The sequence below is a fragment of the Zalophus californianus genome, chromosome 1 (genome assembly GCF_009762305.2).
Source record: "Zalophus californianus isolate mZalCal1 chromosome 1, mZalCal1.pri.v2, whole genome shotgun sequence".
In the NCBI taxonomy this organism is placed as follows: Eukaryota; Metazoa; Chordata; class Mammalia; order Carnivora; family Otariidae; genus Zalophus; species Zalophus californianus.
The window spans coordinates 143,963,367-143,977,795 of NC_045595.1; the positions used below are offsets into that span (position 1 = coordinate 143,963,367).

Sequence of the window (14,429 nt, forward strand, 5' to 3'; positions counted from 1 at the left end):
AATAGAGGCACACTCCCTTGTGTTCTACTTTTGTTACTTGAAATTGTCTTTTGTAGATTTTTTTAAACCATGTTAGAACTGGGAATTCATGTTGTGAGAATGAGCAAGCCACTGAACTAGATGATTTCAAGGTCATTCAGGTCTAATACTCCAGCTATGGTTCTATAATCTTTTAGGGTTTTTTTTTTTAATCTTTTAGATTTAATGGTAAAATATCATTGCTTCCTTAAAGTACAATGTCTAATCTTTCCCAACAGTGGGGTAGGGGACTTGACCACATTTTTTTTTTTTTTCTGTTCTAAATAGTTTCATGAGAACAACTCATGCAGATAGATCAGTTTTAAGGTAATTTCCTTAGGGCAGTATTTCTCAAAGGGTGGCCTGGATCATCTGTAACAGAATCAATCACTTGAGGAGCTTGGTAAAGATGGCAAGGCCTTGCCCAGATCTAGGAAATCACCGAGGGGTCGAGCCCAAGAGCCTACATTTGAACAGGTATCACACAAATCAGAGCTTTGGGATAGACATATTCACAAAGTGCAATTACTAGTCAGAAGGAAAGGCCTATGGAATAGCTCTTTTATGGCCAGGCTATCTCTGGTAAAGGCTAAGATGGCTGCAGTGGATGAGGGCCCTTTGTCCCGTTGTGGGTGTCCCAAATCCCTCAAACTTGCACTGGAGATGCTCCAAGTACTAAGACACCTGCAGGAAGAAAGGTTAACAGGGGCGCCTGGGTGGCTCACTCAGTTAAGCGTCTGCCTTCAGCTCAGGTCATGACCCCAGGGCCCTGGGATCGAGCCCCACATCAGCTCCCTGCTCAGCGGGGAGTCTGCTTCTCCCTCTCCCTCTGCCTGCCGCTCCGCCTGCTTGTGCTTGTGCTGTCAAACAAATAAATAAAAAAACTAAAAAAAAAAAAAAGAGGTTAACAGGATGAAGGGTAAGGTCAAGTCCAGAGTAGAGGAGTGGAACTTGCCAGGCTGCCTTGAAGGAGTATGTGAATTGGACCAGGCTGGATTCAGAAGCTGGAAGCTAGTTTAGGAGTCACCGAGGAACCCACGGGGCTCCGGCACTGGAGGATCCCACAGCAACCTGCAGGATGTGAAGACAGTTCTTAATACACAGTTCTCCACACACAGGTGGAGCTGCTCCGCCTCATTAGCCCGCTCGTCGGGGAAGCTGGAGACAGTCCAGCTAAGAGAAAAAAAGTATCCTCCTGGAACTCGAGAGCCAAAAAGCATGTTTGAAATCAAACCTAGTGAGAAAACTACTAGAACAAGCAAGACTGGTAGAAAGAGGAAGGAAGGGGGGAGGGGGAGAGGGAGGAAGGGAGGGAGAGAGAGAGAGAGAGGAGGTAAGGGAAAAGAGAGAGAAAAATGATGGTTGCTTGAGAAGCAGGGCTGTTGAGGGCGGAGGGGAGGAGCAGGGCACTGTTGTTTTTCTTCATAAACGTTTTGCTACAACCCGATTCTTTAAAAAAACAAACAAACCATTACCCTATCTTTATTTAAAAAAATATTTAAAAGCAAAGACGAGAGTGATTTACAGTACACCATAGAGTACGTCAAGTGGTCTAACTACATTAGGCAAGGTAACATCATCTCAGCACGATCCCCTTAACACACCAGCGGGGCGAGCGACACACCGGCAGCCCCGGCTCGGCCGCTCTCCTGACCCCGGCGACCCGGCGATTCCCGGGCGCGGCCGCGGCGAGGCGGGAACCCGCGCGCGGCGGGACTCGCGGGAGGCGGGGGCTGCGCAGTGCGCACGCGCTGAGCCGCGCGGTGCCGTCCTTCCGGAAGTGCCGCGGCGGCGGTTTGAGCGGACCGCGGGACTGCGGGGCTCGGCAGCTTCTCGGGAACGAGGTCGGCCGGATTCAGTTCTGATCGGGCCAGCAGCAGGGCTTGAAGAGGGGCAAGAGCCCCTGACCCCCACAGGGACTAGGCCCTGCTGCAATCGCAGCTGCAGACCCTGAGGACCCCGGGAGAGAAGAGCAGGGCCCTCTGCCGCCAGTGCCGGCTGCTGGTGGAAAATTTCCGGCGGAATCGGGAAGAGTATGATGCATGCTCCAAGCAACAGCTTAGTTTGAAGTGAATCCGAAGGCACTTAAAAGTTAACGCGCTGTTGAAGTGTCCAACCCAGAAGCAGCAGTCCAGGATGCCTGGTGCCTTGTTTAGCTTTCTGAGTTTGGTAAGGAAAAAGCAAAGCAGATGTTCTCCAAATCATTCGATTTAGCACCATTTCTTGAACTTCTTTCTTGTTTAAGAACGCCCCTCTCACCTGATGGTGACCTTTGGATTAATACCAGATAGGATGTGTAAACTTGAAGAGATCTTTGTCAGCATTGCGCTGTATCTTGGCTTATTTCAAGGCAGAGCCTTGTCTGCCAAAGCATCGACCTGAACGTTGGGGGAAAAAAAGCAATGTAAAGTCGGAGAGAGTAGAGCATGCCCGCATAGTTGGAGAATGATCAAGTAGGCGCAGAAAAAGAAGTGGAGACAATCTTGAAAGTATTCTGAAGTCAGTCTTGAGACACTCCTAAGACATCTCTATCATTTCCTCAGTCGATACAGATCCTTTTTCTCCCAGTGTGCACAACATTTTTCATGTATCCTTCAATATAAGAGATGGTTTAGCAAGAATGAGACTTGACCAAAATAAACTGCCAATCAATAATAGAGCCTCTTAATAAAGAAACTAAATGAATTCACCAGAATGCCCAAGTGTGGAAAGAAGGTGGTGTATAGTTTTCGGTTTTTCCGTACTGGAAGGAATCTGCAAAATTTTTAAAGGTCAAATGCTATGATCCCTTCATGTTACAAAGACAAATTTTTATCTTAATTGGATAGCAAAATCCAAACAGAAGTATATATTACACATTGAATCCTACTTTCAAAGTAAATCTGAAATGTCTTAATAGGGTTTGTAAAGATGTCCGTCTTCTCTGGAAAACAAATTCAGTGGCACATTCATAAAAGGGAAGAAAGAAATCTGGCCTAACTTTCATTTTACAGATGAGGAAACTGTGACCCAGAAAGGAAAATGACTTGACAAGGATCACACTGAATCAGATCTGGGAGCTAGAGCCCAGCCACGCGCCTTGGCTGAGTACCTCTCCTTACTCTGTTGGAGCTTATACCCCATGGTAACAAACATGATGTGAGTGTGGCATCAGGTGTTGCTCACAGATCTCTTCAGCATACTGAAGTGCTGGCAGGAGATGTGGAGATCATGGTTCTTCTGGATCTAGGACAGGATTTTAAGAAAGTCTTAGTGATCAGAACTCTCCCTAAAGGATACAGACTTTGGAATACAAAATAGTGAAATCTTTTTTTTTTTTTTGAAGAGCTTCAGTGGGGGCTAGATAATCATAAGGATTGTCGAGGGGATTCAAACCTCTGAAGACTGTTCTATTTGTGGGTCTGATATTTTTGGTTACTAACAGCCTTTCAAGCACATAAGTGGCCAGCAAGTATAGGGAGAAAGGAAACTAAATCCCTTTCAAGGTCTACTTTGAGTCAGGCGTTGTGTGTTACGCGGTTCATGGATGTTGATTTAGTCTTCACAACAAGCTCTGTAGATAGGGATTCTGTTTACCTCAGTTCACAAAGGTTAGGTAACATGCTCCAAGCCATGGAGATAATAGGCAGCACAAGTGAGGCCCTAGTATACCATCACTCATATCCAGATGAGTGGGCAGGAGAAGATGATTACAGTTTGTTTCCCAGCCTCTCCCCTTATAGGTAACCCCCTTCACTGTGAGTCTTCAGGGCAAGTAACTCCCATTATCCTCCTGGTCTGACAGGGGTGAAGCTGCAATGGAGGCCCAGGGCAGGGACTCTCCACCTAGGAAAAAGGCATTTTGATTGGCACCTCTTTACAAAGGCTCCAGGGTTCCAGAGCTTTACATAACAGGCAGATTCTTATTGAACAAGGAGGCCAGAGTTGGCTTCCAAAATTTTCAGTTTAATAGTTCACTCTGGCTGAAGAGACTTGGGATTCAGCTTTGGACAAGACTGGACCACAACATGGGGAACTGGTTTGTGAAGGAAGGCTGGGACAATGGGAACTAGGGAGACAGACAACCTCTGGGACTCAAGTAGTTTGTGCTGCTCAAATCAGTGAGACTGTTCCATGTTCTTGGGTCAATGGCCATTTCCATCAAGACCCAGCCAATTTCTGGTGCCCCCCGGGACCGAGGGCCAGCTTCCCTTTGAGGAAGGGAGGATATGCAAAAGGTAAACTCCAGAGAATGGTATCCTATCCCCGCGCCTTGCCTTTCTAAAGATGAGCCCTCCTTCTGCTCTGCTGTTATCACTCCAATTAAATATGTTCTCCATATTCCTACTGCGTCCATGACTACATTTCTGCGTCCTGAAAAGCCGTGGCCTACCAGAGGCATGTCAGTCACCTTCCTACTCTGGTATCGGTCATGGCTACCAAGTACTAAGTGCCAACTCCCTTGCCTCCACGGTCTGATGCCTTGCCAGCCTCTTTACCATCTAGCCCAGACTGCACCATCCATCCCGGCCACATCAGAGTCCTCCTTCCTGGACTGGATTCCATCCTTCCCTGTGTCCAATCCTCTGTATGATTTCTTCTGGAATGTGCTCTCTACCCCATCCCCCACTCAAATCTTTATCTTCTAAGAACAGCTTCCGTGGTTAAGATCACCAAGCAAAACTGGCTTGGGGCACCTGGGTGGCTCAGTCATTAAGTGTCTGCCTTTGGCTCAGGTCATGGTCCCAGGGTCCTGGGATCAAGCCCGGCATCAGGTGCTCCACAGAAAGCCTGCTTCTCCCTCTCCCACTGTGTCTCTGTCTGTCAAATAAATAAAATCTTAAAAAAACAAAAAACAAAAAACTGGCTTTAGCAAACTCCATTACAAGACACCCAGGGATCAAAGCAGTTGGATAAAGGGGATAAATAGGGTGGCTTTAAGGTCCCTTCTAGCTCAGAGGCCACTCAAAAGATTAAGATCTCCACAGAGATCTGTGGAACCCATCTACTTCCCTGAGGCACCCCCTTCTTCATGCTGCTGGCATTTGCACTACCCCTTTGGAGAAACTGGGCAATTGGAACTGAGTCACATAGGCTCCAAGGGGCCAGCCAGGAGCAGAGCCATGTTTCCTCATGTCTCTCAGTTGCCCTCATGGCTGGCTTTTGTGGCTGTGCTGGGATTCAGACATCTCTGTGCTCCACAGTGAGATGCTTCAACTCGATCATGATTTATTCACTCCAGTGTCCCTCCACCCTTTCCCTTTCCCGTGATCACAGTATCAAAATAATCCTAAAATGAGATGGCTGTGCTTGAATTTAACACCTCCCACGGTGCCTCTTACCCTCTGCCTGCTTTCATGTTAGCTCCTGAAGCAGACTGTCCCCCTCACCTGCAAACCCTGCCCAGCACATACCCTGGCGGGTTGGAGCAAGTCCTGGTACCTAGAGCAATTAACTTTTCTTGCCCTTTCCACACCTGTGATCTCACAAACTTCTGGTTGACCAAGCAGTCCCACCTCCAACTTCTAGCAGAAAACTCAAGTGGCTGACTGGGAGGGCAGGAGCCAGGTCCCATGAGTACCAGTGACCATGTCCTATATCTCCGGCATATGGGCCCACCGGTCTCATCTCCTGGGCTTAGCCAGGTCTTGCAGAATGGGGCTCTATGGAGACCCAAACACATGAGCTACTTGTTAGATGAACTCCTTCCTGGCACCTAGCAGATATTCAGGGTATGGTTGAATCTGAAGGGAAAAGGAAGAGAGGGCCCAATGTCCTTTAGATGAAGTTTTCTACTTCAAAGCAAGAGTGGTCTGGGAACTTCTGATCAGAACAAACTCTGCATGTCCAGGTCTGTCTACGGGACTGAGTCTTCGCTCCATTCTGAGCCACGATGCAGAGCAGCCAAGCTCAGTGACAGCACCTGGCTCCTCACTTTCATGCGCCGCCTCTGCGGAAGCTGTGATTCCTGCCATGGGTGTCACTGCAGGATGATCCCTGCTCAGTTCCTGACAAACGCTTGACTGGGGGCTCTGAGGTGTTCCTCATCAGATATCAGGGCCACTGGGCCCATGGAGCTCCTATGCACCTGGAATCTGAGCATCTCCATGTTGTCTTTGTTCCCTTCAAGGTTTACGTCTTCAGGGTCCCACTGTGGAGAAAAGACACAAATGGTACCTGGATGGAACAGATGCTTCCCATCTCTTACAAAGCCACCGCCGCCGCCGCCGCCCCCCCACCCCGCTAACAACAGCTTCCAGTCCTGGTTCTCATGACCCAGGCACAGACCAGGAGAAACAGTAAGGGCAGGTTAATCAGGCCTGCATTTCTAGGACCTCATGGGACACGTTTAACTTTAGAGCAAGGAGTTAATGGACAACCACCTGGAACGGACCAGCCCCACTTCCCACCCCCCTTTTCCATCTTTACTCTAGTGAGAATGAGTCATTTTATCCCGAGAATGCCCACTTCCATGCCTAAGTCATTCCTGGAATAGACCAGGCAAATTCAACCCATTCTTTATGGCCCAGGTAAGTACCTCCTCTTCCAGGAAGCCTACTCTGACTGCTTTCACCCATTGAGCTCTCACACCCCTCTTTCTTTGTTCTGCCCATACCGTTCATTTGTAGCTAAGCATGGGCACCACCTGGTCCTTTCAGGTAGACGATGAGCTCCTTAAGAGCAGGGCACCGGCCTGCCCCTCCTCCCCACCATGCCATTTCCTCTAAACTCGAGGCACAGCAGGCTTGTCCAAAACAGTTAAAACTTAATCGAGAATGGTGGTCACTGCGGTGAATATTTTATTACTCTGACTCACACAAGTATGGGAAAGGTTAGGTGTAAAAGGTTGAAAAAAGAGAAGCAGTCACATATGCATTGATGACACGGTTTGCAAAGTCCTCCTATTGTTCTTCATGTGACCAATGAGACAGAGAACTTTGCACATGGCCAAGAGCAGGGACTTCTTGGTGAGTCCAGCCACGGAGGCAAGTGGGGCTTGGACTCAAGTCCTCCTTCTGCCACTAACTTGCTTTCTCTTCTTTGGGCCTCAGTTTCTCCAGGGGTAAGCTAGGGTGTTGGATCAACACTAAATATGACCTCTTTAAATTCTGAGTTTCTGTGACTGATAACTCGGGTGACAAGGTCATATTTGACAATATCAAGAGACCCAGGAAAAAGTACAGGAAAAGACGTGTCCGCCTGGGCCAGATGACCTATCTGGGCAGGGAGACAGGCAGTCGTGGTACGAACTCCCAACAAAAACACGCTGCCGGCAGCTCAGACTTAAGCTCAATCCAACAGTCCAGTCTTAGGGGTCTCAGATGAGGTCTGCAGGGCTCCCTGAGCCACTGAGAGAAATGCCCACACCATGCCAGTTATAAAATACAAAATGTGGCTTTGTTTTGAATAGAAAGGAAGAGCCCAATTCAATTAGTGATTTACCCATAACGGAGTTTTACTACTTGGTGACTAAAAAGAGCGTCATGTTAAAAATGCCACCCCCTCCGCAGTAACCCTGCAGGCCAGGGACTAAGCTGATCCGGTTGGTGCAGCTTGGCTCCCGCACCTGTCTGGGGCTGTGGCAGCCCCTTCCAATACTAACTTATCTACGTGTGGTTGCAGACTTGGGGGGGCGGATAACAAGCAAAGCCCCAGTCAAAGAGCTCCCCAGCCCTTCAGCCTCCATGGCCCAGGTGCCCAGCAGTGGAAGTAGGGGCCTGTTCCATTTTTTGAGGATGGATAGTATGCTTTTCGATGAATGCCGATTTCAGGCCGAGGCCCATGTTCCAGATCACAGCTCTCAGAGTGGGCTGTGGATCAACCTCACCCGAAGTGCCCAAGGTGCTCGTTAAAAAAGACGGATGCCGGGCACCCGCCCTCGACCCTCTCTGGCTTGGGACCTAAGGTCTGACATTTTAACAAGCGCCTAGGGTGATTTCTAGCCGCTGCAATATTTCAGAATCACCGCTCCAGCTCCCGAAAGGGCTTAAGAGTTGGTTCTTGCTACTCCTGACCAACTCAGCTGCTGCCAAACAGCCAGCCTCTTCGATCGAGTGCACTCTTTGAAGTGGGTTAAGCTTATGAAAACATTTTAAATGTCTTCCTTCTGAATCCCCAGAGTACTGCGTTTTGAAACCTCATCTTAAGCAATAAAAACATTGCTGGAATCCGGGCATAAAGAAAATCTGAGCAAAGGATGATCTCCACTCTTACCAGGAGGAATCCTGGGAGATGACAGGCACAGGTGGTTGGCATAAAGCAAGCTCAGCTCTCCCCTGCAGGCCAGGGAGGCATGGAGACAGCGCCAGCGGCCTAGGGTCCCAGAATGACAGTGTGGGGGGATGCAGCCACCCCCAGCACCACTACGACCGCTAACCTGCAGCTACTCGGCTTGTCCCTGGGCTTTTGTTCCAAACCATGCTTCTCCTTGGGTTACACATCTTCTGAGTCCCTACCAGATGGCCGGGCAGAGCAGAAAGAACTCTGAACTGAGAGAGGCTGGAAAATCCCCTGAGCCTCCGACTCCCCTCTCGTTTTCATTCTTTTTTTTTTTTTTTTTTACCGAAAGGAACGTAGCATGGGCCCGGCCATCCAAGGAGGGCTCACAAAAACAGCAAATGGAATCAAGCCACAGGGACGTTCCTTCTGGAATAGAGAGAGTATGATTGTCCATACCTGCTCCGAGTTTAGGGCTTCCCAATACTTCTGCTGCAGAATAAAAAGAGAGATGGAAACAAGTGTTGGCTAGATTTTGCCGGCATCACAGAGCAGAGCGGAGCTGAGCTCAGCGCCAGCCCAGTGAGCGAGGTGGTAGGGCCCTTCAGTGATCTGGGGCCAGAGGAGAAGCTGACTTCAGCAAGCAGAAAGGCAGCAGCTACTGGTGGCTACAATTTAGCTAAATGATCACTAGGATAATTGTGGTAATTAGGAAAGGCTGCAGGTCCTCGGAAAAATTACAATCTATACAATATTTTAAAATTACTATTATCAGAAATTATTATTATTATCAGGCATAATAATAGATCTTCCATTTATTAACCACATGGCTGAGATGAGTCAACTCAAACCCATAAAACTAGGAGAGATGCAAATAAAATCCCCTTGAAAATACAGGTTATTTGCTACCAGCCAAGATTCATTTTTAATTAGCCTTTACTGCATGGGTGGTTCCACCCCAAGGCTCAAATATGTCTGACTCAGGTTCTTGAAGGGTGCATGATGGGCTGCTCTTGTTTGTTTGGCAGCTCACGCAGTGCCTGGGAGATGTGTGTTTCTGACATACAGCTGTGAATCTACAGATGTGTGGTACACTGATCTCTCAGCGTCTGTTGAATAGCTGCTGATCCACACAGTCCACAGGATTTGGTGTTGTCACATTAAAACAAAGCCTCTACTGTTCAATTCTTTTAAATTTCCATAAAAAAAAAAACATCTTAGGGGCGCCTGGGTGGCTTAGTCGTTAAGCGTCTGCCTTCAGCTCAGGTCATGATCTCAGGGTCCTGGGATCGAGCCCCGCATCGGGCTCCCTGCTCAGCGGGGAGCATGCTTCTCCCTCTGCCTGCCGCTCCCCCTGCTTGTGCTCTCTCTCTCTCTCTAACAAATATATAAAATCTTTAAAAAATTTTTTTAATTTAAATTATTTTTAAAATTATTATTTTTTTAAATTAAAGGTCCAGTGTTTTTTAAAAAAGTAATCTCTATGCCCATTGTGGGGCTCCAACTCACAACTCCGAGATCAAGAGTTGCATTCTCTATTGACTCAGCAGCCAGGCGCCCCTTAAATTTCCATTTTAATTGTAGATTTTCAACCATACGCCAATAAAAGAACATCTAATGGACACCCATGGACACACCTGTTTTATTTGATCTAGCTCCCCAATTTTTTTTATTTGTTTAAGTATTTTAAAATAAATAATCTCACCTGTAAATATTTCAGCACGCCTCTCATAAATAAGGGCATTAAAAAAAACCCCTAAGAACAGTGCATTATTAGACCAAACAAAATTAGTGATAATTCCATAGTATTCATCTTTTAATGACATCCTGCTGCGGGAGGGAGACATAAACTGGAAAAAAAGAAACCCACAGAATTGAAAATAAAAACAGGATCAATTGGAGAAGATATGAAATTACTAAAACGATCATTCTACACACTGCAAATGACAGAAATGTTGGGAGGACGTAGGGGTTGAAAAGTGAAACAACTTTTACAAATGCAACAGAAATAAAGAGAGAAATGAAAGAAAAGTTGCTTTTACCTTTCTTTAGGAAATACAGATGTTCATGCAAAATAGCAATAGTAATCTGATGTTACCACAGTGAGCGGCTGTATTTGTTAAAAAAAAAATTATTAAATGCAGTGTGACATACTGGAAGAGAAAAAGAATATTAATGGAAAAACTGGTGACGTCCCAATAAAGTCTGTAGTACTTAATAGTAACGTACTAGTGTTAATTTCTCAGTTTTGCCAAAAGCAGTCTTGTGTAAGATGTTAACATTACAGGAAACTGGGCAAAGGCACGCAGGAACTTTCTGTACTACTTTCGCAACTTTTCTGTAAGTCTCAAATTATTACAAAATTTAAAAAGGTTATTTAAAACCAAGCAAACAGGGCGCCTGGGTGGCTCAGTCGGTTAAGCGACTGCCTTCGGCTCAGGTCACGATCCTGGAGTCCTGGGATCGAGTCCCACATCGGGCTTCCTGCTCGGCAGGGAGTCTGCTTCTCCCTCTGACCCTCTTCCCTCTCGTGCTCTCTATCTCTCATTCTCTCTCTCAAATAAATAAATAAAATCTTTAAAAAAAAAAAAAGATTTTAAAACCAAGCAAACAGGCCCAAGAGTCCTCCAATTGGATTGATAAGAAAGCTTGAAACTTCCTTTCCCAATCTTCAACATCACAGTCTAAAATTTAAGAAGAGTGCCCTCTAGCGGCAGTAGTAGTGAGGATTTCTTTTTAAAGTTACGTCTTGAGCCAAAAATGACAATGTGCCCAAGGAGGGCAATGAACCCAAATGTCTGAGAGATCTCTCTCCACGTCCCCAAAAGTGAAAATAAATAACATTTTCTGGTGCCTTCCCCATTTCAAGAGCAAAATGTGTTAATTTCTGTGCAGAAATTTTTTCAAAAAATAAATTCTACCCCATAATTCTCCTCCAAGAAAGAGCCTCCATGAACAGTTACTGAATAGCCCTCTGAAATACACATAAACACACACACACAAACCAAAATGTGCAAATGGTTTTTCTCCCTTAACATCTGTGAGCATTACCTCATGTCTTTTTTTTTTTTTTAAGATTTTATTTATTAGAGAGAGACACAGCAAGAGAGGGGACACAAGCAGGGGGAGTGGGAGAGGGAGAAGCAGGCTCCTCGCTGAGCAGGGAGCCCGATGCGGGGCTCGATCCCAGCACCCTGGGATCATGACCTGAGCCGAAGGCAAATGCTTAACAACTGAGCCACCCAGGCGCCCCATTACCTCGTGTCTTGAAATTGTCTTTAGGACCATGATTCTATCACCGACATGAACCACAGCATGTAATATGTCAGTTCAGCTCCTTTCTAAAAGCACACTTCTTTGTGCTTCTGAAATCAAAGAAGCAACATGTAGCTTCCCATCTACAAAGCATGGGGTAACTTTTCCTTTTTTCTGAAGGCTTTTGAGGTATGTCCTAGCCGTTGAGGAAACAGGGTCACTTTCCAGGCTTACATTTTAGATTTCGTCCTCTTGCATTTAGGGAGAAGTGACTTTTCCCAAAACTGGGGAGGTGACGTGGTATTGGACTCAGGACCGATTACAGAGTTTTTTTGTTTCTTCTAATTATAAAGTGTTAAACACTGGCCAGGTACATGCCAGCTATAATTCTCTCCCAGAATTCATTAAGTAGATTTCCTTTTGACCTGGAGCCTTACAGACTTTAAAAAATTACGCCATATGCTTCCAAATGGCACCCTTTCTATTTCTCTAGTTCATTAAGCTATTCTATAGCACTTACCATAGACGGAGCAGGGTTTCATTTCCCCACGCATTCCTTCCTCCTCTCCACCTGCCCAAACTCCACAATACACTTTTACACTTAAGGTCATGGTGTTAGGCAGCCCAGTCCAAAGCTGGGGTTTCAGAGTGAGCATCTGTGGGAACAGTGCTCTTCACATCCCGACCTTGGTGGAGACTCACCGCCATCCCTGAAATCATTGTCTCCACTTTCAGAGTAGGTCCAGAGAAAGGATGAGTGCAGTCCCACTGATACCATGGCCAGAAGGCCCAGAGTGCGTATCCAAGCCCACCTCCAGCCTGCTTTCCTATGTGTAGCACATCAGCTGCCCCTACCTGATCCTCCCAGTCACCCTGTAATACAGGTAGCACAAGTCTCAAGATTCCTATGTACAGAAGGAGAAACTAAAACTCAAGAAGTCCAGTGGGGGCCCAAGGCTGCCTGGCAGGTCAGTGAGAGCCCAGAGAAGCCCGAGTCTGAGCTGTGTCCTGCACAGCCCATTTCCCTCTGGGGCCCAGGGGAGCCTCTCTGCTTACCCGGGGGGAACCAGCTGACTGAACACACATTCCAGGAAGTATTCTTTCTCATGGTCTCACTGCAAGTGGCGCCAGCTCTCTGGGAAGGACACAGATCCGTGGAGGGCAGAATCCATGTCCTGAACTTGATTTTGAACTTTGGACTTACTGGAATGTTCTGGCCTCCTTCTTCATACTAACATGATTTTCTTCTAAAATTAGCACTTTTATAGCCTATTAATATAAATATATATTTAAAAATATAGGTAATAAATTTATACACAAATATAAATTTATATATAATATACATTTTATAAAAAGTTAAATGTTTCATTATATATATATGTGTGTACATATATATACACACATACATATAATTTTTTTCCTTAAAAGAATGATTTGGCCTTAAGAATGGCAAACATCCAAAGGAATCTGTCCTGGTCTGCTGGTGCTGGAAGCAGGGTTTAGAGAGGGAACAAGCAGTCTTGGTTGTCAACAGGTTTAGGCACAGAATTAGCAGGGACATACAGGGACCTGACCCTCTTCAAATAGAGCAATCTGGTGTTCGGGCCCGTTCTTATGCCCCACACATGTACACACAACAGACTTTGTTCCAAAGACAGAAACAGCCTCTTTGCAAAATTTCTACAAAGCTTCTTCCATCAGGTCTATGGCATTTTGAGGGAGTACAGAGGGAAAAAAGACTAAATACTCTTTCATCACAAAGCTGGACTTAAATCTTTTCTTGCATCCCAGTGGGGGGGGGGGTGGAGGAAAGGAAAGGAAAGGAAAGGAAAAAGAAAAGAAAAAGGAAAAGAAAAGAGGAGAGGGGAGGGGAGGGGAGGGGAGAGAAAGGAAGGGAAGGGCTTCAAAAGGCACAGGAACAGTTTCAACACTGGAGGAAAGTCAGGGGCTGGCTGCCCCAGAAAGGGAAAAGGCCACTCCCGAAAGCCCTGTCCTTCTGGGCTGCGGCCCCCACTGTAGACACGCAGCATCTGTTCAGTCTGCCCTCGGATGGCTCTGCAGGAGCAGGGCTGCCTTGTGCTGAGTGGGTGAATGAGTGAGCAAATGAACGAGTGGATCCTGTCTCTGTGGAGCATGCCATCTCTTGGGCAGAAGTCCAGAGTCCCACACAGTCCAAACACATGGCCTCCCTACAGGGTCACAGGTCACACACACTGAAGGCTCTGGCATCATTCATCTGGCCTGACCAACCCAGCCCTGCACACTTGAGGAAAGGTGAAAATAATCCAAAGTCTCCCTCCATGTGAGCTCACCCGGCCTTATCGGTCTCTGTCTCGGCCCTTCTCCTGTTCTGCCATCAGTGCATTTACTTGCAAACCCCAGTGTTTTCTCCTATTAGGGCATTCCCTGAACACCCAGGGGAGTACAGGGGGGCAGGAAGAGTCCTGGACAGAGAGTCGGGTTTCTCATCTGTAAAATGGGAATGCAGGATAAGCCTGGTCCTGCATACCTCCCTGGGTAGGAGTCCCTGCCAAGGCAGTGCAGTGTAGCAGTTAACAACAGGGGTTTCAGAGCCAGACAGAGCTGGGGTCAAACCCCACGCCTGCCCCCTATTATTATTATTATTATTATTATTATTATTATTACTACTATTAACGTTTTCTTGGGCAACTTACTTAAACTCACTGAGTTCTAGTCCCCTCTTCTGGAAAACAAGAATAACAAAGGTAGGGGCACCTGGGTGGCTCAGTCAGTTAAGCATCTGCCTTCGGTTCAGGTCATGATCCCAGGGTCCTGGGATTGAGTCCCGCATTGAGCCCCGCATAGGGCTCCCTGCTCAGCGGGGAGCCTGCTTGTCCCTCTGCCTCTGCCCCATCTCCACAAGCTCTCTCTCATGTGTTTTCTCTCTCAAATAAATAAATAAAATCTTAAAAAAAAAAAAAAAAGAATAACAAAGGTAC

At 46.7% G+C, this 14,429-nt stretch overlaps 1 protein-coding gene across 24 annotated transcripts in view; it reads right to left on the reverse strand.

Moving 5' to 3' along the window:
- Nucleotides 1-1,773: 1,773 nt before the first annotated feature.
- The window catches only part of TMEM44 (transmembrane protein 44), a 34,875-nt gene continuing 22,219 nt past the window's right edge, over nt 1,774-14,429 (reverse strand). For 4 of the 24 annotated variants that reach the window (XM_027586322.1, XM_027586315.1, XM_027586313.1 and 1 more), the window contains exon 10: nt 1,783-6,148. In XM_027586322.1, the coding sequence (XP_027442123.1) occupies nt 5,999-6,148 (150 nt within the window). In that variant the 3' untranslated portion in view covers nt 1,783-5,998. Of the gene's footprint in view, nt 6,149-8,560; nt 8,644-8,673; nt 8,707-10,256; nt 10,325-14,429 lie in introns of all 24 variants that reach the window. The other 20 variants (XM_027586316.1, XM_027586324.1, XM_027586308.1 and 17 more) reach the window with 15 other exon arrangements.